Raw genomic sequence first — 23,968 nt, 5'->3', positions numbered from 1 at the left:
CAGACGGTGCGAGAGGCAGATCTGCGGGTGGAGGCTCTTCCTCCGCCCTCAGTCCTCATGGTGGAGGTGGACAACGTGGCCCACGAGGAGTTCCAGGTCACGGAGGAGGTCAAGGTCAGCGCTGCACCTTACAATTCTATCTGTGTCATTTTTTAAAGTGTTTTATTATAGGCAATATATTTTGAAAATGAATGTTCATATCCATATCCCAGTGAATATGTAAGCAATATATTTTGAAAATTAATATTATATATTCATTTCTCTGTGAATATAAAAGCAATATATTTTGAAAATTAATATTTATATCAATTTCAGTGAACTTATAGAAAATATATTTTGAAAAATTAATATTTATATACATTTCTTACTGAATATTTAGGCAATATATTTTGAAAATGAATTTTTATGTCCATTTCTCTGTGAATATATAGACAATAAATTTTGAAAGTTAATGAATATAGATATAGATCTGAATATATATATATATATATATATATATATATATATATATATATATATATATATATATATATATATATATATATATATATTAGGCAGTATATTTTGAAAAAAATATTTATTTCCATTTTTCAATGAATATATAGGCAATATATTTTGAAAATTTATATTTTTGTCCATTTCTCTGAATTTATAGGCAATAAATTTTGAAAATAAATTTTCCATTTCTCAGTGAATATATAGGCAATATATTTAGAAAATGAACGTTTATTTAAATTTCTCTGTGAATAAATAGGCAATATATTTTAAAAATAAATATTTATTTCCATTTCTCAGTGAATATATAGGCAATATATTTAGAAAATGAACGTTTATATAAATTTCTCTGTGAATAAATAGGCAATATATTTTAAAAATAAATATTTATTTCCATTTCTCAGTGAATATATAAGCAGTATATTTTGAAAATAAATATTTATTTCCATTTCTCTGTGAATATATAGGCAATATATTTTGAAAATGAATATTTATATCCACTTCTCTGAATATATAGGCAATATATTTTGTGTCATTAGTCAGCTTATTTTTTATTAAAGATAATGCCATTTTTTAAGTATTTTAGTTTTAATTAACTGGTCTTGAAACTATATTTAATACACACAACCTTTACTATGACATCATCAGTAATTTTGTCTTATTCATCATATTTCCATGTTGTGTTGTTGTTGTGAATCAGGCTTTGACAGCTGAGATCGTCAAGACGATTCGTGACATCATCGCTCTGAACCCTCTGTACAGGTGAGAGATAAACATGATTAACGATTAATCACATCAGGTTTTTATTTAACACTGTCCTCTGAGGTCCACTACATTTTTTATACATAAAAAACTCCTAATTTAGAATAAATTGTCTGTTTGTTTATTTTTTTTCTGTGCTGTTTTGGAGCCTCATCAGAGTGCTCGGTTTTGGTGGGCGTGGCCAACAGTAGATTCAAAAGTAAACATCCACTGCTCTGATTGGCTGATGGTTTTGCATATTAACAGGGCTTAAGTAATAAATTAGCTTTTGTTATTTAAGGAATAAATAATTTTGTCTGAGTGTGTTTTATTTGTGGAATAACAGGCGGTGAAGTAGAAGTGGGTGTCGATCTTTTACAGAGGCGGAGCTAAATTAAAACTATTACTTCATAGAGTAGAACATTCCATTTTCTATTATTTTGGCTAAAATAGAAGCTGATTTCAGAGGAACCAGCTCTGAAACTTACAGCACGATGAGCTTCTATATGACAAAAGGTCAAGAGGATTTTGGTTTCTCATTTCATGACCCCTTTAATGCTGTTTGGCACCGAACAGTTTTACTGATAGTGAGTGTATGTGTCTCTGTTTGTTAGAGAATCTGTGCTGCAGATGATGCAGGCCGGTCAGAGAGTGGTGGATAACCCAATTTACCTGAGCGACATGGGGGCGGCGCTGACCGGAGCCGAATCACACGAGCTACAGGATGTCCTGGAGGAAACTAACGTACGTTACTGACTTACAAAAAACATTACCATTAGTGCTGTTGAGCGTCTAAACATTGACGATTTTTAGAAACTCCATAAAAGTTTGAGGCTATGAGCTAAAAAGGTACTTAAAATCAATTTGCTCATAAAATGCCTTTAATATGAAACAAAATGAAAAATTAATAATTGGTTTGCGACATTTCTGCGCAGTTGGTTGAAGTTGTCGCGCTAATAGCATCAGGTTCAACGCTCCTATTGATTCTTTGTTTTTGTAAACTCTGAAAGTGTTTTTACGCATTTATTATTTATTCGTTAATCTAAAACTACATTGAATCCGATGCGTTTGAATTAATCAGTTGCGAAAAAACTCTTAAAGTAGTTATATTTTTGGTCTCTTTCTTCCATTGCTACAATGTCAGACTGTACGACAATCGAGACACGCCAAAAAAACAATACTAATTGCATCTTCAGGTTCAGCGCTTCCATTGGTGCACTGCGAAATTTTCATATGCATTTTTACGAATTCATTATCCTAAAACTTCATTACGCACAGAAACCTCATACACTGAGTTCGATGCGTATTCGTTAATCTGTTACGAAAAAATCTGGAAAAATTTTTTTAAAAGAAATTCTTAAAGCAGGTGTATTTTTGTTCTCTTTAGTTGTGGTTATATCAGACTACAACAATTCGAATACTCTGAAAAAAATGCACACGTATGAAGTTTGACGTCATTTATCTGTCGTACATTCACAAAACCGCATAATGAAATGATACCGATAATGAAACGCGATTATTGTTTTTTTATTTATAACTTGCAAACATTTATTAAATTTGCAACATTTTGCTGCAATGGGTTAAAGTTGTCTTGCTATTTGTATCATCATGCGCTTCTATTGGTTCGTGGTTTTTGTGCGCTGTGAAATTTTCATATTAATTTTTATCCCAAAAATTCATCACGTACAAAAACCTTGTACGTTGAGCCAAATGCTTATTAATCAGTTGCGAAAAAATTGCAAAATTATATAAAAGTTTAATAGTTTTAAAGCAGTTATATTTTAGTTTTTTCCTCAGCTGTCATAATATCGGACTGTACCACAATTAAGACGCCAAAAAATGCACACGCATGAAGTTTGATGTCATTTATCTATCCTAAAGTAAACACAATGAACATTGTTAATTTTGCTCATAACATGTCTTGATATTAAATCAATGGAAAAAAAATTGTGACATTTCTGCGCAGTGGTTTGGATTGTCATCAGTTTTAGTGTTCCTATTGATTTATGGTCTGTGCACTGCGAATTTCTTTGTAGCAATTTTTACACATTCATTATCCTACAATTTTGTCATTTGTTATAATAAAATTCATCAAGTGTGACGTCATGTTTTTGTGTTACGTTCACTAAACCACATTATGAAACAATACTGAAAATGAAACACAAACAATGTGTATGGATAATTTTGCTCATAACATGCCTTGATAATAAAACAAACAAAATTCATTATAATAAAAATTCATCACGCACTGAAACCTAGTACATTGAGTCCGATTTGTATTAATTAATTGGTTGCGAAAAAAAACGCAAAACAATATTAAGTTAAGAATTAAAGCAATATAATTTTGTTCTCACTCTTCAGTTGTCATAAGATCAGACCGTACGACAATCAAGGCACGTAAAAAAAAACGCACAAAGTTTAACGTCATTTTTTTGTGTTGCGTTCACTAAACCACGTTATGAAATGATATCGAAAATGAAACACAATGTGTATGGATAATTTTGCTCAAACCATGCCTTGATAATAAAACAAACGAAAATAAGTAGTTGCGAAAAGAAAATAGTTGCGACATTTCAACGTAATGGGTTGAATTGTCACGCTAATTTCATCATCAGGTTTAGCGCTCCTAGTGGTTCGTCGTCTTTGCACTGCAAAATTTTCACATCCATTTTTACGCATTTATTGAAAAGTCCACATGAACCGGAAGATCCGACCTTTCTTTTTGGTATTGCGACACGCAGTTCCTAGCAAAACAAATACTAAATGAGAAAACAGTGGGCGTGGCTTGTTTTTTTTCTACTGCGAGCAGATTGGATGCAGAAAAGTAGCCGTTTTATTCAGAAAGATGTGGAAAAGGGTTTGGGGAGAGTTATTACAACCTAACAGACTCATCCTTACTTTTTCTGCTTGTCGTTAAAAGTGATAGTTAGAGGGGTGTGGTTAAGTATGTAAGCCCCGCCCAATTTAACTGAAAACGAATAGGAATTGCATTTTCAGATTTAAGTCTATGATTAAAGTAGATTATTATTGACCAAATGCTAGCTGAAAACGCACAGTAGAGTTGGGCTAAACCTCAGAACTATCTTTCCAGATTCCCAAACGACTCTACAAGGCCCTTTCTCTGCTAAAGAAGGAGTACGAGCTGAGCAAACTACAGCAGCGCCTTGGGAGGGAGGTGAGCTTCCTATTAAGTCTACTACTTCATCTCGACAAAACCTATTGGTTATTCAGTGGGGTTTGATTGTAAGTTTTCTGTTCATTCGCTCAGGTGGAGGAGAAGATCAAGCAGACGCACAGAAAGTACCTTCTCCAGGAGCAGCTGAAGATCATCAAGAAGGAGCTGGGCTTGGAGAAGGAGGACAAGGACGCCATCGAGGAGAAGTTCAGAGAGCGGCTGAAGGATCGCACCGTTCCTCAGCACATCATGGACGTCATTAACGAAGAGCTCAACAAACTGGGCCTGCTGGACAACCACTCCTCAGAGTTCAAGTGAGGAGTGTTAGAAATAAATTTAATATTATTCTTGTTCATCATAAAACACAGCTAAACAGCTTAAAGGAAAACAGCAGTTGTGTGGGACGAACAAGAGGCTCATTTTACAACTCCCCTAGAGTTAAATAGTTGAGTTTTACTATTATCAAGTCCACTCAAGCTAATTAAATATTGAAGAATGTCAATTATATATGATCATTGGCAGCTCTAGATACTTGCTAAGTTGACAAAACCCAACTAATCCAGTTTAAGATGGACTCCTTTTAGTCAGGAACTGTTTTAAGCTATTTTAAATTGTTGGACCACTGACTGGAGCTGGTTTTGTCCTGGTAGAGTACTTTCAGCAGTACTCGAAATATATGAAGTATTAATCTTGATCATAAAATGCACACGAATCACAGCTTAAAGGAACACTACACTTTTTTTTTGGCGGGAAAATACACTAATTTTATAAATATTTGAGTTTTAACACTTTTGAATCCACTCAGCTAACTTCCAGGTCTGGCAGGAGCACTTTTAGCTTAGCTTAGCATAGATCATTAAAACGTATTAGGCCATTAGCATCTCACTGAAACATGTAAAAAAATATATACTTTTGAGAATTTTCTGATTTAAAGCTTGACTCTTCTGTAGTTGCATTATGTAACAAGAATGACAGAAAATAAAAGTATGCTGTTTTCTAGGTCGATATGGCTAGGAACTATACTCTGGGTTGCAGTTGGTCATATGACAGTCCATATTGTCCTACAAAAGTAACTACTCAAACAGTAGAATTAGATTAGCTTAGATTAGGTTTTGCTCCTCTAACAAGACAAAATTGGACCAGTAATCTTTGTCACAAGATGGAACAGATGCTACAAATCCCATTTTATGCCTTACCTCAATTCTGTTTAGTTACTGCGCTTTACCTTTGGGTTTCAACATGCAGATCTACATGCCTGGTCAGTTTGACTTGAGCGGCAAGACCAAGCAGACCAGCGCAAAAGCTGACAACCCATCTAAAACCATTTTAAGACAGGCATATATAGACTTTACCTATTTGTTAGCTGTTATAGATGATTAGATTACAAGCTGAAACTGGATTGTTTAAGTAGAGTACTTCAGACAAGCAACAACGTTGACAAAACCCATCTAAAACCCTTGTAAGACGTACATTTATAGACTCTACCCAGTTCCTTGCTGTTTTAGATGATTGGATTACAAGCTGGACCTGAATGGCCTTGGTGGAGTTCTTTACACTAGCAACAGCGTGGACCAAACAAAGCTAAAACCAGTTTAAGATGGTCATTTGTGAATTATATGTGGTCATTAGCAGCTCTAGATATTTGCTCAGTTGACAAAACCCAACTAAACCAGTTTAATATGGTCTCGCGTGTACTCTTTCTGGTTATGAACAGTTTGAAGCTATTTCAGATGTTTGGACTACTGACTGGAGCTGGTTTTGTCCTGGTAGACAACCTTGGACCAGCAACAATATCATTGAAACTTTGCTAAACCAGATTTTGTTGGGCTCATATAGACTCTATCTGGTTATTAGCTATGGTATGGTTGGTCTTCAAGCTGGACTATGTTTTGCCATGGTAGACCATCAATTTGACAGAACCAAGCTAAAACCAGTTTAATATGGTTGTATATGGATTGTTCTTGACCATCAGCTGCCCCCAAAACTCAGTTTTGTCCCAGTAGACCAATATGGATAATTAAAGGGCAGCTAAATCCAGTAAAGGTGGTAATTCATGGACTCTACCAGGTCTTAAACAGCTCTAGATAGTTATTCAGTTGGTCTATAAGCTGATGGACCTGGATTTGACCTGGTGGACCACCTCAGACTAGCAACAAAATCGACAAAACCCAGTAGAAACCAATTTAAGATGGTTGTACATTGATTCAACATGGTCATCAGCTGCTTTAAGCTACTCTGGAGGGTTGGTCAATTGAACTACATACTGGTTGACCTGTTTTTCTCCAGGTAGGCTACTTTAAACCAGCAACACAGTTGACAAACCCAACATAAACACCTAAAGATGGCCTTAAATTGACTTTTAAATGGTCATTAGTTGCCCCAAGCTGATCTAGATGGTTGATCAGTTGGGTCAAAGGTTTTGTTGCTGGTAGACCACATTGGATCAGTAACAAAGTTGGCAAAACCCAGTCAAACCAGTTTAAGATGGTTATATATTAATTCTACATAGTTATTTGCTGCTTTCGATGTTTGAACTAGACGTTTAGTTGTACTACAAGTTACTACAAGCCCTAAGTATTGTCCATGTATTCCACTTTAAACCATCAACAAGGTGGGCAAAACACTGATAAAACCAAGTTATACATGAACTCTAGATGTTTAGACCACAGGCAGGGCTTAGATTTGTCCTGGTAGACGGACTTTGGATTAGAAGTTGCCAAACCTACCAAAAAATCTAAAGATGGATGTGCATGGATCTGGTCATTATCTGTGCCAGACTAATCTAGACGGTTGATCACTTGGACCACTAGGTTTGTTCTGGTATACCACTTTAAACATAGCTAAAACCAGTTTAAGATTCCTATACATGGATTTACCCAGTCATCAGCAGCTCTATATGGTCGTAAAACAAGCTGGTTTGACCATGTTTTGTTCTGGTAGACCATCAAAACACAGTTAAAACCAGCTTAAGATGTATGCATATGGAGTCTACCTGGTTATTTAGCTGTTCCATGCAGCTCTAGAAGTTTTGACTACAAGCTTACCCTCTTTCTGACCCGGTAGACCAATTCTAAACACAATGCAGCTTGATCTTCTTAATATGGTATTTCACTCCTGCAATCTTTAATCCTCCCATTCTTAAAATCCCCAGTGTAACCCGTAACTATTTAGACTGGCTGACCTCCATGCCATGGGGCACCAACAGTGAGGAGAACCTGGAGCTTCGGCGAGCCAAAGAGGTGCTGGAGGAGGACCACTATGGAATGGACGACGTCAAGAAACGCATTCTGGTAAGAACAAGTACCTTCGTTCACCAAATATGGTATCGATTTGCTTCCTAAATCCCATTAACCCTTGTCTTTGTTCATTCTAACAGGAGTTTATAGCGGTAAGCCAGCTAAGAGGCAGCACACAAGGAAAGATCTTGTGCTTTTATGGACCTCCCGGGGTTGGCAAGACCAGTATCGCCCGCTCAATCGCCAGAGCACTTAATCGAGAATACTTCCGCTTTAGCGTTGGAGGAATGACGGATGTGGCGGAAATTAAAGGCCACAGGTTGGTTATGGAGCCGAACCCCCTTAGTATACTGTAAAAGAGTGTATATAATGGTGTTTGTTTATTGCAGGAGAACATATGTTGGTGCAATGCCAGGAAAGATCATTCAGTGTCTAAAGAAAACAAAGACTGAAAACCCATTGGTCCTAATTGATGAGGTACGACCTATACATTTTTAAAAAATGCAGCATTTGCTTTTATTATAATTGAACAGTAGTGAGAAGTGAAGTGAGAGTTAGAGAAGGGATGGTATCGGGAAATGTCCATGAGTCAGGACTCTAGATGCCTATAGCAAATTTACGCTACATGCCGGTCAGCACACTAACGCCCCATTCACACGGGGCTTCAGCGTCAACGCTTGACTGAAGGCGTGTCTGAAGTTGGGGCTGAAACGATCGCCATATCAGCGTCAGCCAATGAAATTCAGTCAGCAATAGGCCACTGTCTAGCTGGTGTATTTGCATACAGAGATCTGATTGGCTGACGCTTCCATCGGCGCTTGAAAAGTTGAGCTAGTCCCAACTTCTGCAGCGAGCAACGCCTCTGAAGCGGCGCTGACGGATCCACAATGCAGTTCGGCAACGCCTGACGTCACCCATTCAAAGTGAAAGGGAAGCGCTGGCGCTGACGCCCCGTGTGGGGCGTAACTACTAGGCTTGCAGTGCCACCACGACCTGCAAACTTCATCCTAGTCCCAAAACATGTTATTTCTGTATAGGATTTTACATTTTTGCGATCGCCGAATTATTTCAAAGTCAAGCAAACTTGCATTTTAAAGTAAAAATGGTTTAAAAGTTGCATTTACTTACAAACATTTGACCCTCTAATTAAGGTTTTATATTCCCCATTTCATACCATCATCGATGCATAATCCCACCAATCAGCCTATACAAGAAGTCATTCAACAGTCTGAAACTGCAGATGAGGAGGACCTAGAGACTTTGCTAATGTCCACAAGACACTCTTCCTGTAAAATAGGTGTTTGTTTCCACATACATCTTAAAAGTAAAGTAAAATTGGATGCATAAATGCAAGAAAGTGATTCAGAGAATGTATGATCTTAGGAAACTGAACTCTTTCTGTGTAGGAAAAGATATACGAAGAACTTTTTATACTACCTATATTAAGAGTATAAGAAGCTGCTGGTTCTCCTCACTTACCGTTAGAGAAAAAATCGCCTTTTAAACTTGCTCCAAGATTATTAGTTTGAGTCTAGCATGAGCAGCAAATGCTAAGGAAAACTCGAAGTGTGACAGGAGATAATTCCCATCCTCTGAAGCCTTTTTTTTGTACTGTTACCCCCTGAAAGAAGGTTTAGAAGCATCAAATGACAGATATAAATTCAAGTTTGTTCTGAGGCAATACGGCTTTACAACCTTACATTTTAACAAGTTTAAAATGTTCAATATATGGGTCCTTCCTCTGTTTTTTAGCACTATTTATGAAGTTATTAATCATGCTGGGTTGTGTTTTTTAACACTGTTTGTAAGTGATTCGTCTTTTTATGCGTTTGTTGTATTATGAAATGCTACTGCCCTAATTTAATTGCGCCTGGTGGGATTAATAAAGTTATTAAACTTATAGTTCGACCTACAGTAACCTCTAAAATAGCTAATCAGAGGTGACTGTAGGTCAGAATACACTAAATATCCCTCAAAACACTGACAATTTAAACATGTTTCGTTAATATATTAGATGTAATTTAAATAAATACATAAATTTCATTCACTGAAGCATGTTTTACCGAAACTAACACAAACCCCATCCCCGTTCATAAAATAGACTGTGGGCGAGGCAGCCTCACAGCAAGAAGGTCGCTGGTTCGAACCTCAGCTCAGTTGGCGTTTCTGTGTGGAGTTTGCATGTTCTCCCTGCCTTCGCGTGGGTTTCCTCCACAGTTCAAACACATGCGGTGCAGGTGAATTGGGTAGGCTAAATTGTCCGTAGTGTGTGTGTGGATGTTTTCCAGAGATGGGATGCGGCTGGAAGGGCATCCGCTGCTTAAAAACTTGCTGGATAAGTTGGCGGTTCATTCCGCTGTGGCGACCCCGGATTAATAAAGGGACTAAGCTGACAAGAAAATGATTGAATAAAAATAGACTGTTGTCTATGGTATATTTTCTAATGCAAACAAATTTTTTTAATGCTACAAATATTGATGCAAATTTTTAGAAAAGCTCCGCTAAAATTGATCAGTTAATGCTGCGAAATTCAGAAAAGAAGTTAAAATCCTGAAGGGACCGATAGATATGTCGAAATGACCAGACTGTATTCATCTCTTTGTTGCACAGGTTGACAAAATAGGTCGAGGATACCAGGGCGACCCTTCTTCGGCACTACTTGAGCTCTTGGATCCCGAACAGAACGCTAACTTTCTTGACCACTACTTGGATGTCCCGGTTGACCTGTCTAAGGTAGAAACTAGCCAAAATCAATTGGGAGGAGATGCTGGTTTCATTGTACCTACATTTAATATTGTTTGGGTTTCAGGTGCTGTTTATCTGTACAGCCAACATTACTGACACCATCCCTGAACCCTTAAGAGACCGAATGGAAATGATAAACGTATCAGGCTACGTTGCTCAGGAGAAACTGGCCATTGCGGAGGTATGGCTTTTCATTTAATCATCACCTCAATTTGGGTTCTGATGTCAAAGGTAAACCTTAAGATCTAGGTAAAGTGATAATATAATACATGTTCTGAGTTCGTCATACAACAGAAAAAGGTGTAATTAACCACTCAGCCAAAGTTGAATGATAAAAAATTGTCAAGTACTTAAAATAAGTTCTCAAATTTAGAAAAATCGGTAGGAATTGCTCACGCCCACTCATTCAGGTTGCCAAATGTTGTTACAATTAGAATGGATACTACTGATGCTAGCTCTAGTAATGTTAGCTTAATTGGGTTTATACGGTGATACATGTTTTACTAGATGCATGTTTAATCCTTTCTCTGTCTTTGTGGCCAACACAGAAATACCTGGTGCCCCAGTTGCGAACTCTTTGCGGGTTGGATGAACAAAAGGTGAAAATCAATCCTGAGGCTCTAAACCTGCTCATCAGACAGTACTGCAGAGAAAGCGGCGTCAGGAACCTTCAGAAGCAAGTCGAAAAGGTGCAAATTCCTATTTTATCCCTCTCACCCGTCTGTAATAGTGTTCTGCAAGTGTGTTTAGAGGGATAGTTCACCCAGAAATGATTTAACAATCTGTACCTTTTTTAATGTTCTGTACCTTTTAGGTTTTCCGGAAAGTAGCGTTCAGGATTGTCAGTGGTGAGGAAACGGCGGTCGATGTCACATCGAACAACCTTCAGGATTATGTTGGAAAGCCTCTCTTTACTGTAGACCGAATGTACGACGTCACACCGCCAGGAGTTGTCATGGGCCTGGCATGGACGGCAATGGGTAAGGGCTCAAAATAAGAACATTTAAGCTTTAAATGACTGGAAAATTTACAAGTTTACCAACTGTTATATCGCTCCTTAGTGGCAGACCACCAGTATAGATCATAAACCCTGCACTCTTCATGGAAACAAATGGGATCTGAGTCATACTGAAGACATCAAATTACACCCAAACATGGTTTCCATCTTATTGGGTCATTTTAACTCTTGGTTGGGTGTCTAAAAGATTGGCTTGGAAATTGATAGTGTATCAGTAATCACCACTGTTTTTTTATTTTATACTTTAGCAGAGTTTAGCTCGAATAAATATGTTGAAATCAGCTAATCATGAAATTCAGAAGCTTTGTTGGTGCTGGTTGGAGCAAAACTTTGCAGGATGTTGGGTAAGATTCGACATCCCTGACTATATTCTGAACAGTCGTAAAAAGGATTTAGACAACCTTCACAACAGAGTTGACGCTAACAGAGTTGACTGTGTACCAAATTAATAGAGTTGACGGTAACTTAGTTGACGGTACCAAAGTAACTTAGTTGATGATACCAAAGTAACTTAATTGATGGTACCAAAGTCACAGAGTTGATGGTAACTTAGTTGACAATAATAAAGTAACTTAGTTGACGATAACAAAGTAGCTTAGTTGACGGTAACAAAGTAACAGAATTGACGGTACCAAAGTAACAGAGTTGACGGTAACTTAGTTGAGAGTACCAAAGAAACTTTGTTGACGGTAACAAAGTAACTTACTTGACGGTACCAAAGTAACTTAATTGATGGTACCAAAGTCACAGAGTTGATGGTAACTTAGTTGACGATAACAAAGTAACTTAGTTGAAGGTAACAAAGTAACAGAATTGACGGTACCAAAGTAACAGAGTTGACGGTAACTTAGTTGAGAGTACCAAAGTAACTTTGTTGACGTTAACAAAGTAACTTAGTTGATGGTAACAAAGTCACTTATTTGACGATTACAAAGTCACTTAGTTGACGGTACCAAAGTAACTTAGTTGATGATACCAAAGTAACTTAATTGATGGTACCAAAGTCACAGAATTGATGGTAACTTAGTTGACAATAATAAAGTAACTTAGTTGACGATAACAAAGTAGCTTAGTTGACGGTAACAAAGTAACAGAATTGACGGTACCAAAGTAACAGAGTTGACGGTAACTTAGTTGAGAGTACCAAAGTAACTTTGTTGACGGTACCAAAGTAACTTAATTGATGGTACCAAAGTCACAGAGTTGATGGTAACTTAGTTGACAATAATAAAGTAACTTAGTTGACGATAACAAAGTAACTTAGTTGACGGTAACAAAGTAACAGAATTGACGGTACCAAAGTAACAGAGTTGACGGTAACTTAGTTGAGAGTACCAAAGTAACTTTGTTGACGTTAACAAAGTAACTTAGTTGATGGTACCAAAGTCACAGAGTTGATGGTAACTTAGTTGACAATAATAAAGTAACTTAGTTGACGATAACAAAGTAACTTAGTTGATGGTAACAAAGTCACTTATTTGACGATTACAAAGTCACTTAGTTGACAGTAACAAAGTCACTTAGTTGACGGTAATAAAGTAAATTAGTTGACGGTAAAGTTACTTTGTTACCGTCAACTAAGTTACATTGTTACCGACAACTAAGTGACTTTGTAATTGTCAAATAAGTTACTTTGTTACCGTCAACTAAGTGACTTTGTAATCATCAACTAAGTAACTTATTTGACAATTACAAAGTCACTTAGTTGACGGTAACAAAGTCACTTAGTTGACAATTACAAAGTCACTTAGTTGACGGTAACAAAGTCACTTAGTTGACGGTAACAAAGTCACTTAGTTGACGATTACAAAGTCACTTAGTTGACGATTACAAAGTCACTTAGTTGACGATTACAAAGTCACTTAGTTGACGGTAACAAATTCACTTAGTTGACGGTAACAAAGGAAATTGGTTGACGATAACAAAGTAATTTAGTTGAGGGTAACAAAGTAATTTAGTTGACGATATCAAAATAATTCAGTTGACGATAACAAAGTAATTTAGTTGACGGTAACAAAGTAACTTATTTGACGGTAACAAAGTAATTTAGTTGATGATTACAAAGTCACTTAGTTGACGGTAACAAAGTAAATTAGTTGACAATAACAAAGTAATGTTGATGGTCCAAAGTAACAGAGTTGACGTTATCATAGTTGACGGTAACTTAGTTGATGGTACTACAGTAACAGAGTTGACGGTTACTGGCTTGTTAGTACCAGAGTAACAGAGTTGACGGTAACAGAGTTGATTCTAACTTGTTTGACGGTAACTTGGTTGGTTACAGAGTTGACGGTTACTCAGTTGACAGTAACAAAGTAACAGAGTTGACGGTAACTTGGTTGACGGTAGCAAAGTTGACATTTAACTACTATTTGTGTACCCTAAACTTTTTGTATAAAACTATGAAAAAAACAATCATACTTTCCCCTGCAGGTGGTTCGACGCTGTTCATCGAGACGTCTCTGAGGCGGCCCAGAGATCTGCCAGGGAAAGATGGTCCCAAAGACGGATCGCTGGAGGTCACTGGACAGCTGGGAGACGTGATGAAGGAGAGCGCTAAGATTGCGTACACGTTTGCTCGCTCGTTCCTCATGAAGGAGCAACCAGACAATGAGTTCCTCGTGAGCTCCCATATTCACCTCCATGTGCCTGAGGTGAGTTACGGCTCTTTTTATTATTTGATAAGTCATTTAAACATCTTGTCGAGTGCTTTGAAATGTGCTTTTTTGTTTGATATGTGACATAATTTAAACTGAAAGTTGAAGAGAGGGTGGGGCACATAGTTGCTCCGCCCCTTTATTAAAAACTTTCTATTACAGCTCTGTCGGTGAGAGTGGTTGAGCTCATATTGCAATAGTGTTTTGAATGAGGGAAAGCCAGACTTAGGTTGTGTTTGTTTTCAGGGTGCGACTCCTAAAGACGGCCCCAGCGCCGGATGCACCATCGTCACGGCTCTGCTGTCTTTAGCCACAAACACAGCTCTGCGTCAGAACGTTGCCATGACTGGAGAACTATCCCTGACTGGCAAAATCCTGCCTGTTGGAGGAATCAAGGAGAAGACCATTGCTGTAAGCTAAAACAATTCAGAACACACTTTTAAAATTAGCTTGTTTCATTAAACGAACATCATTTTTGGCCTACAGGATTTTAGCTAAAGTTTTTAGGTCCAATTATGATGCTCAGTAAAGGAACAGTTCACCCAAAACTGACAACTCTGTCATCAATAATCACACTTTTACTTGTTTTAAACCAGTGTGAATTTCTTTACTATTAATGTGTTCATGTTTCCGGCAGGCGAAGAGAGCCGGCGTGACCTGCATTATCCTGCCGGCGGAAAACAGAAAGGATTTCTCGGATCTGCCTGAATACATCACTGAAGGCCTGGAAGTGCACTTCGTGGAAAACTACAGCGAGATCTACAACATTGTGTTCTCCACACCGAAATAAGCATTTTATAAGGAAGAGTCTTCGTTTACGAAGTACTTCTGATTGAGGAAACGGAGAGTTTTGTTTTATCCACAAAAGGAAAAGTCTGAATGATGAACGATTGCATCGTGATTCCTGAAGCGTTCCAGACTCTGGGGTCCTGCCATCGCTGCCGCGCAGCCTTTATTGATGATTTTTATATTCAGTTCAGCTCATCTCATCACGTGTCATAAGTGTAAATATCTGCCTTAAATGTATTTCTCTCAAATCTTCTACAATAAATAAATATATATATATTATGGAACTGTGTCTTGAAAAAGTCAAGTCCCTTCTAAGAATCTGGTCTTCATTAGTGCTGTAATGGTTAATTATGGCCAATGTTTGGGGAAAAAGTAATATATCACTATCTATCTATCTATCTGTCTGTCTTTCTTTCTCTGTATATATATATATATATATATATATATATATATATATATATATATATATATATATATATATGTATGTATGTATGTGTGTGTGTGTGTGTGTATATATATATATATATATATATATATATATACACACACACACACACAAATCTGTGTGTGTGTATTAATATTACATATATTTTCTAAAGTTTGTTTTTTAAGTAGCAGTTAAATGTGTTAATTAGGTACTAATTTTGAGGAAAATAATGTAAAACTATGTTTGTTTTTTTTAGAGTAATATGCTTAAAATTGAAATAAATAACCAATTTTTTAAGCACAACACTGAACTTGACTAATTTTATAGAAAATAAAAGATGGCATTTACATAATTGCGAGTAATGTGTATATTCATTATGTATATAAATACACATACCTGTAAGCCTATATAGAAAATGTTTACATAAAATATGACAAATTATGACGCACGATTTATATTCCTAAACTAAACTCATGGCTAACACTGTATTACACTCACCAAAACACTGTTTAAACTGTATTTTGTCTGCTTTTCTCCTTATAAAACAGAAGATGATGCGAGCCTTAGCAAATATATTTTATTAACTAATTAGCTCTAAAGTGTTCGCGCGTCAGAAAAAAAGGCGCGAAATTAATAATCAAGAAATTGGCAGAGATGTTAGTTTTAGCTTTTTTGGTGTAGACACGACTTTTTACACTAAACACTGAATAATACAATACTGCACATACATTAAAGCAAACACGTAGTTTTCTTCTTTCCAGCTAAAAGCATTTCAGCCACAGTAATCGCCTCCACTTTGAAATGAGATAGTCACGTACTGTGATTTTTGGTTGATAAATTTTTTTTTACAGCGATGTAAAGCCAGGAAAGTCATCTGAGTTCAAGCATTACACAATATGAAATCGACAGTAACGTATATATACACTTTACCTCATTATAATGGGCGGGTGATTACTGAAAAGCTTGAATTGGAGCATATTTAACACACTTGTCCATTAATGTATGAGGTGTTGGATTGATATCTATTATTTATGAACACAAATCAGTTAACAGTGGAAATCCAAATTCGTATTTACTGTATGAACAAGAAAGGATAGCTGGCAGTACTTACAAACGAAATATGAATATAACATCCAATTTGAACTAAATAGTGTAAAGAAAAACGTATAATACCCAATCACTCAACTGACAGAGACTATGAAATTAATAAACAATGGGTTAAGTTTATGGAAATAAATTATCATGATATATATATATATATATATATATATATATATATATATATATATATATATGGTATTTGGCAATATTATTAAAGGTATACCAATAGATGGTATAGACAAAGTCAAAATAAATGTCTAGAGGTGGCAAAAGTTGAAAATATCATAAATCATGTACATCTCTGTATTGAATGAAAAAAACAACTGCATGTTTTTATTACAACCATATCTGAACTATTCACGCAGAGGTTCGGGGAAGCACAAATGTATGATCTACATTGCAATACATTTTTTTATAAAATTAAATCACACAAAGTTTAAAAAAAAAAGATATCAAAATGGATTAGGTTAATCTTCAGAAAGCAAAAATAATGTATAAAGCTAATAATTATTTAACTATTAATATTCAGATATGGTTTATTAATGGAGAATAAAAAGAGGTACATTTTCAAGACAACTTCCAACATGTATTTGTATTTAAAACTGTTAAAAATGTATTGCTTTATTAATAATATTCATAAATAATTGTTTTTTGGTTAATAATATTGTAGTATTTTTTTCATGTATAAAGCGTTTTCAGAGACAGCAGTTTGATTATTAATTTTATTAAAATTTATAATGAATGTTCAGATGTCACATCTCGTATATTTACTCCAGAAACCTGTATTTGATCAAACACACTTCTGTACGCTCCAACATGAACAGCAAACATTTAAATCAAGCACAAGAGTCAAAAATACTCGTTTTTACACAAACAGTTTTATTTTTGATGATTACACAGGCTACTCTTTCTTGGCAGCAGCTTTCCTCATGGCGGCCAGTGTGTTGCTGAGTTCTTCCCTCTTTCTCTTTGCGCGGATGTGAGTTCCCACCTAAAACACACAAACAGACACTGACATTAACACAATGTTGAGTCCTACTGAGAAATCACATATAAGAGCAGTGCAACATTACGCATAAATACAAGCACGGCTTCATATTAAATGTGCAAAACTCATTTTAGATGTAGATAAGAGAAAATGTAAAGTTTTTTTTTAATGTAAACTTTCTCGCGTTACGTTTAAAACAGCAAACCATTAAAAAAAGATGCCAAAATTATACAAATGTTGCATTTGTGCTGCATAACATGCCATTTTACCACAAAATTCAACAAAAATAGGTAGAATAGGAAGTACAACTATAATAGTTATACAATCAAAAAATTATATTTATTTATTATTTATTCAAAATGTAATAAAATAAACAGGTTTAAGGCCAATTTTTTTAGTGTTACTGTTGTTTTAGTTTCGTTATTTATTATTACATTCAGCAAGTTTATTTATAAGGTATTTATTTAGAACAAAATCTTTTCAGTAACGATTATTTTATTATTTTATTGTATTTTAATTAGTTGTAGCACAACCCTGGTGTCAATTTCTTAAAAAACTGCATTTCTTGAAGTAAAATTTATTAATTTAGTAAAAAAAAAAATGCTATTTATTTTCTGGGCATCTTTGTCTTTTAAATCTCTGAACAAAAATGAGCTCTTACACATCGTCTTTTTCATGCTCATTGTACTGTCATGAATATGGTGCTAAATATTAAGTGCAATCTTCTCTCTAGTGATATTGGATCAATTCTCTTCAAAGTTCAGATTAGAATTTGATTCAAATTAAATCTTGACAGTGTACACAAGTTAAAAATATAAAATTAATAGGATTCCTATCACAAAGAATGAGCATTGAAACTCTAATTCTGGTTGAAATGTAAAGTTGGAAAGATGCATTTGCATGGCTGAGGAAATAGGGGGGAAAAGTAGCTTAAGAACCGTTTTCAAATCATGAATCAGATCATGAAGTTCCTAAAGATCTGTTCATAGTTAAGAGTGACAAACAAAAATACGGACAAAAAAAAAAAAAAAAGCAAAATATGAAAAACAAAAAGGGAGCAAGTGCAAAACGCCAATGCACTAGTGCAGTGTTTTCCAACTGTTCCTGAAGGCCTATCAACACTACAGTTTCAACCTCTCCCTACTCAAACACGCCTAAATCAACCCATCAGATAATTAGAAGAGACTCCAAACCCTGAAGTTAACGAGTCAGATAAGGGAGACATCCAAAATATATACTGTTGGTGTTCCTCCAGGAACAGGCTTGGGAAACGCTGCACTAGTGGAACACTAATGAAATTGAATATCGTACCCTTTTCTTGATGAACTTGAGAGCACGTTTATCCTTGGACACTTTCAGCAACTCCATGGCGCGTCTCTCGTAGGGTGCGAAACCACACACCTCACGAATCAAGTCACGCGCAAACTTAGCGTGTTTGGTCAGACGCTGAAAAACAACAAAAACAACATGTTATACATCCACACCAGCAATGCATGATGGGGAAAAACAACAACAAAACTACTACAACAAAAAAAATCTGTTGAATATTTAACGTTTATAGGATTTTAACAAGATTGCCACTCAACCCAACGACTTTTAGTAGCTTTGTTTCCATTCAAAGATGCTAATTAGATTAGTGCACAAATAAATCAACACATTACCCTGACATTATTTGAATGTCTAGAATACTTTTTAAAATTCTCATTCCAAAAATGACGCAACATTCAAAGTGACATTCCAAAAATTGTGATATTCCAAAAGATAAGCAACATTTTAAGAATTGTGATATTCCAATAAATAACATTTTAAAAACATTTTTTAAAATTAGCGACATTCCAAAAACAATTTAAAACATTACACAACTTTCCAAAAATTATGTGACATTCCAAAAATTACGTGAAACGACAAAAAATTACGCAACATTCCAAAAAATTACGCAACATTATAAAAATTATGTGAAATGACAAAAAATTTGCAACATTCCAAGAAATTACATGATATCACAAAAAATAAGCAACATTCCAAAAATAAGCAAAATTTCAAAAAACTATGCAACCCAAGGGAACCCTGTTTTAAACATCAAGTGTGTGAAATAAGCACTCACCCCTCTCCTGCGACTGTGTTTGGGCTTGGACACATTCTTGGTCACCTTATGGCCTTTATTAAGGCCAACCGCCATAGGATATCTGACAACCATCTCTGCGGAAACACAAAACAATTCAATAGTCATTCTCAATACAGACTGCTAAATGCTTGATTCTGATTGGCCGATGAGCATTGTAAGGTGTGCAGTTATTATCAGATAAACGCACAGCTGAAGTAGTTCCGGCAGGTTGAGCGCATTAGAGCTACATATCACTACACAGTTATTTCACAACTATGAAATCCTTAGAGGCCCTGTGTATTTCTCGTTTTCGACATATCAAAAGTTGTTTTCACATTATTTTAACAATTGTTAACAATATTTTGGCATAAGAGCAGGTCCTAGATTTAAAGCAGTAAGTGCCTAGTATTCCGGATTAGATTTGGCAGGACTTTTCATTAAGCGATTAAAAATAAAAATTAATATATATATATTAAAGCAAAAGCCTTTATTTTTATTTTCAATTACTTAAAAATAATAAAGAAAAACAAGTCCATGCTAATCTAATCCGAATAATACTGCGCATTTACTGCTTGTAATCACGGACATACTTTTATGCTGAATAGGCAGAAAAATATTGAGGGTAACAAATTTTTTTTTTTTTGCTCTAAATATAAAAAGTGAGCAATTATTAATGCAAATAATGACCTATATAATAAAATATATGACCAGGAAAAGTCTAAATATTAATCATAAGTAATAATAAAAATAATAATAGAATAAAAGCAGAAATATTAAGTTGTGATATTATGCTGAGATCCCAAGAAAATTAGGTCGTGATCACAAGAAAACAAGAGAAATCTCAATATTTTAAATGCATAACCTCTCAGGATTTCAGTATTAAGGTCAAAAATCACATTAAAACACAACAGAAGGCTTTGGAGGAGATGTGCTAGAAACCATTCCAACACAAACAAAAAAGTTTTAAGACAAAAACCTCACAAATGTCTCAAATACAACATCTGAATTGCGAGTTTTAGCCTCAAGTATAGGAGTAGAAGTGGAATAACGCACTCTGAGTGGTTGAATTATCAGAAAATAAACACTCCTACACTTCACCTCAGCTGCACATTAATTTCTAACTCATCATCAATTAATCCTTACATTAAATACACAGTGAGAGAACATCGCTCGGGTTAAATATTAGACATCTGGGTGCTTTATAAGGGCTCATAACGGTAATAATAATATATCAATATGACTGTGCAAATGTCAATGTGCCGTGGAAAAAAAACTAACTACGTTTTCACTAAAATACCGAAACGGTTTCTTTTTTTTTGTGTAAACAAGTATTTTCCAGTACTTTAGAAATACTCAAAAATGCATCTGTCAATGTTTTCAAACTATTCTAATAGATTTACCAAAGTCACACAAGCGGCAATTTTACATCTGCCACATCCATAACTTTTTCCTCATGAATGTGAAAATATTAAATTAATCACGTTTGTTTTATAGAGAGCCAACTCTTATCCGTTTGATTAGCATTGCTTCTTTTGGGTTGTGCAGTTTAATTCACAGATTTTCAACAAAGTATGTTGTATACTGTAAACCCGCAGACTTTTTTTGTCACATCCATAACGCCTGTTTATTTTCCTCATATAAAGTACAAAACATGTTAATAGATTGATATTTTTCTGCTCCCATAACTCTGTGGTCAGTTGTTCTGGAAAATATAAACAAAAGTTTCAATATAATGCTAACATATACGTTCTATGCAAATTTGTTTAGTTTACTGCAAATGTCACATCCATAATGCTGGAATTGCTCATCTATATATCTATATATAAGCACAATTTAGTAAAAAAAGGCAGATTATACTGTTTAAGTGTAAACATTCTTGAATAAACTGTCTTAAAACGCATGTGTGGCGATGGATAAGTGTTTTATAGGCGGTAAACTGTGATATTAAAACAGTGAGAGAACATAGCTGTGCTAAAGTATTAGACATTTGTGTGCTGTATAAGAGCTTATGTACTGTATATATTATGTAGAGTTAAAAAATAATAGCATATTATACTGTTCGAGTGTAATTATTCTTGAACAAACATGCAGAATAAATCTGTTTATTAAAAACATGTCCTAAAACGCCCGTGTGGTGATGGATAAGGGATTTATAGGAGGTAAACTGCTAATTTAACACAGCGAGAGAACATAGCTGGGCTGAAGTATTAGATATAAATTATAGATAACATTCTTGAATACATGTACAGTACAAACAAAATAAACTACACAAACATATCCTAAACTGCATGTGTGCTTAAATATACATGTTTTATAGGCGTTACGTGTAAAAAAATACATAAAATAGTTTGGTTAGATATATGCTTAAATATAATGTGCTCTAATAATTGTGCAATAAGCATGTGTGAAACAGCATTATAATGATAAAATATTGATGAATAATTATAATTTCTATAGAAATGTGCGCTTTATATAAACTCACTGCAATGCTCGAATATTTAATAGATAAGTTGTAATATTCTGACTTTGTAGGTGTAATTATGCCTGAATAACGTTAACTATTCTTACACTAGTTAGGTTATAAAGCACATATACTTCATTCTCGACATTAACGCGTCACATAAGACCTCAGACATACTTAACATTTAATAAAAAGGATGTCTTGTTCATTTATATGTACAAACACGCTTGAAATACATGTTAATATGGTTATACGCATGCCGTCGCTGATTAAGATTACATACACGCGCTCAAAAAGGTTAAATACCAATATAAAACAAGCAAGAAATGTAAATGCAACGTCGTATACACGTTTGAATTGTTAATTCGTCAACGTTTTGTTTAATTTGTAACGGCAGCGTTTGAGAAAGCCATCTGAGCGCTTTTACACGTCTACTCGAAGCGACTGCCTTAAAAATACACGAACATCGTGATAAACCTTTACAATAATGGGCGGAAATCGTTTTTTAAACTTCATATTTTCAAAAACGAGCACTTCTGTCGTGATTTTACACTCGATGTGTAAGATATTAAAGTGATTTTAACGCTTGTGTTTCTCCGGAGATTCATACCTGCTCTTTGCTAATGGCGTCCAAACCGGAAGGACCGCTGTCAGGCGGAAGCTGAACTTTCACACGCGACGGAAAAGACAGCAGTTCGCGGGGAATATTAATGGCGCCATCTAGTGATTAAAAGATCTTTAACGGTTCATTACGGCTGTTTGAAAGTAAACAATCTGTTCAAAATGTGTTTTTCTACATTACAAAAATTACATAACTTTTTGATGTATCAAACTTATAAAGGAAGTATATGTATTTTTGTTGTTTTCATTTTTAATTCCTCATGCGAAAATAGGAATGTGGCTATTTTAAATAAGAAATTAAAATTTTTTGTTATTTTATTTTGCTTAATAATTGTGGCTAACCAAATTATTAAAATACACACATGTAATAGATGGCTATAGTGCCTTGACTGTTCCCCACTGCAGTTTTCTGTAACGTGGATTGAACATCCAGTGAATATATTTTAGATTAAACACTTTTTAAAGGTTTTTGTTAAACCAATGTAGGTTTTGAACACATTTGATTATGTAGGATGAAACCTGCAAAAACAATAAATAAATAAATAAATATTCGAATATACAAATAAATGAGTAAATAAATCCATAATGTCATACATAAAAAAATCAATACATGTGCAAATATATAAATAAATGCATAAATTCCTGCAGAAATAAAACAATACATAAATAAATACGCAAATATATAAACAACTGAGTGAATAAATGCATAAATTCCAGTATAAATAAAACAATAAATAAATAAATACGCAAATATAAAAACAAATGAGTAAATAAATTCATAAATGCATGCATAAAAAACAATAAATAAATAAATATGCAAATATATAAACAAATGAGTAAATAAATGCATGATTTCCTGCATAAATTAAACAAAAATAAATAAGCAAATATAAACAAATGAGTAAATAATTCTATAAATGCATGTGTGTGTGTGTGTGTGCCTGTTAGAAGACCCCACATTAAGTAGTTTTAAGAGAATGTAAAAATATATATTTTTTGATCATGTTTTCATTTTAAGTTTATAAAATATTGTGGTATTTTTATTGTTGATATTTACTCCCCTATTTCCTGTATTATGCTTAATGTTGCGTGAGAAGCACAGCATAATTATAATGTATTATTATTGTTGTTGTTATTATGTTTTATTAATATATTTTGCAGCATACATTTTTGTCAGCGTTATATATCAATTCGTGTCTAAATAAAACTAAGAACAATTAAAACACAACAGAAAGAAATTAACACAATCTGAAGCACTTTAAAATTATACAAATGCAGACTCTCACTGATTCAATTGATTCAATAATTTTATTAAATTAATGTAAAGTCTCCTCCAAAACCTTTTTTATTTCATTTAGACAAACATAAGCGTGAGGTAACACACCAATATAAGACAGAACGTATCATAAT

General features: G+C 34.7%; 2 protein-coding genes and 1 long non-coding RNA gene across 7 annotated transcripts in view; 1 reads left to right on the top strand and 2 right to left on the bottom strand.

Annotated features, from left to right (window-relative positions):
- Positions 1 to 15,122, top strand: part of lonp1 (lon peptidase 1, mitochondrial) — a 21,720-nt gene extending 6,598 nt beyond the window's left edge. Inside the window, exons 4-19 of one of the 4 annotated variants that reach the window (XR_015521456.1) lie at positions 1 to 114; positions 1,196 to 1,257; positions 1,851 to 1,980; positions 4,328 to 4,411; positions 4,505 to 4,725; positions 7,563 to 7,701; positions 7,788 to 7,966; positions 8,037 to 8,124; positions 10,258 to 10,380; positions 10,457 to 10,573; positions 10,941 to 11,081; positions 11,207 to 12,313; positions 12,377 to 12,474; positions 12,644 to 12,787; positions 12,970 to 14,064; positions 14,314 to 14,431. The exon at positions 1 to 114 is cut by the window's left edge and continues 139 nt beyond it. Coding sequence is in view for 1 of the 4 variants with exons in the window: in XM_087303376.1 (XP_087159502.1) it covers positions 1 to 114; positions 1,196 to 1,257; positions 1,851 to 1,980; positions 4,328 to 4,411; positions 4,505 to 4,725; positions 7,563 to 7,701; positions 7,788 to 7,966; positions 8,037 to 8,124; positions 10,258 to 10,380; positions 10,457 to 10,573; positions 10,941 to 11,081; positions 11,207 to 11,372; positions 13,844 to 14,064; positions 14,314 to 14,478; positions 14,705 to 14,857 (2,103 nt within the window). In the remaining 3 variants the exon portion in view is untranslated. Of the gene's footprint in view, positions 115 to 1,195; positions 1,258 to 1,850; positions 1,981 to 4,327; positions 4,412 to 4,504; positions 4,726 to 7,562; positions 7,702 to 7,787; positions 7,967 to 8,036; positions 8,125 to 10,257; positions 10,381 to 10,456; positions 10,574 to 10,940; positions 11,082 to 11,206; positions 12,322 to 12,376; positions 14,065 to 14,313; positions 14,479 to 14,704 lie in introns of those variants that run through there. The other 3 variants (XR_015521454.1, XR_015521455.1, XM_087303376.1) reach the window with 3 other exon arrangements.
- The window catches only part of LOC147831455 (uncharacterized), a 787,032-nt gene that overhangs the window by 455,924 nt on the left and 307,140 nt on the right, over positions 1 to 23,968 (bottom strand). The window lies entirely within an intron of this gene.
- rpl36 (ribosomal protein L36) lies at positions 17,244 to 22,580 on the bottom strand. 2 transcript variants are annotated; one of them, NM_212952.2, is made up of 4 exons: positions 22,548 to 22,580; positions 19,477 to 19,571; positions 18,684 to 18,818; positions 17,246 to 17,375 (listed from the first exon to the last, which is right to left on the bottom strand). In NM_212952.2, exons 2-4 carry the CDS (start codon positions 19,567 to 19,569, stop codon positions 17,286 to 17,288), a joined length of 318 nt encoding a protein of 105 aa, NP_998117.1. In that variant the 5' UTR covers positions 19,570 to 19,571; positions 22,548 to 22,580; the 3' UTR covers positions 17,246 to 17,285. The 2 variants fall into 2 exon arrangements, with proteins under 2 accessions (XP_087158664.1, NP_998117.1); XM_087302538.1 differs by lacking the exon at positions 22,548 to 22,580 and having other exon boundaries at positions 17,244 to 17,375; positions 19,477 to 19,575.

The sequence above is a fragment of the Danio rerio genome, chromosome 22 (assembly GCF_052040795.2).
Source record: "Danio rerio strain M-AB ecotype USA chromosome 22, GRCz13ab, whole genome shotgun sequence".
NCBI lineage: Eukaryota > Metazoa > Chordata > Actinopteri > Cypriniformes > Danionidae > Danio > Danio rerio.
Note: the sequence above shows the minus strand (reverse complement) of the source record. Positions and strands in the feature narration are given on the sequence as shown.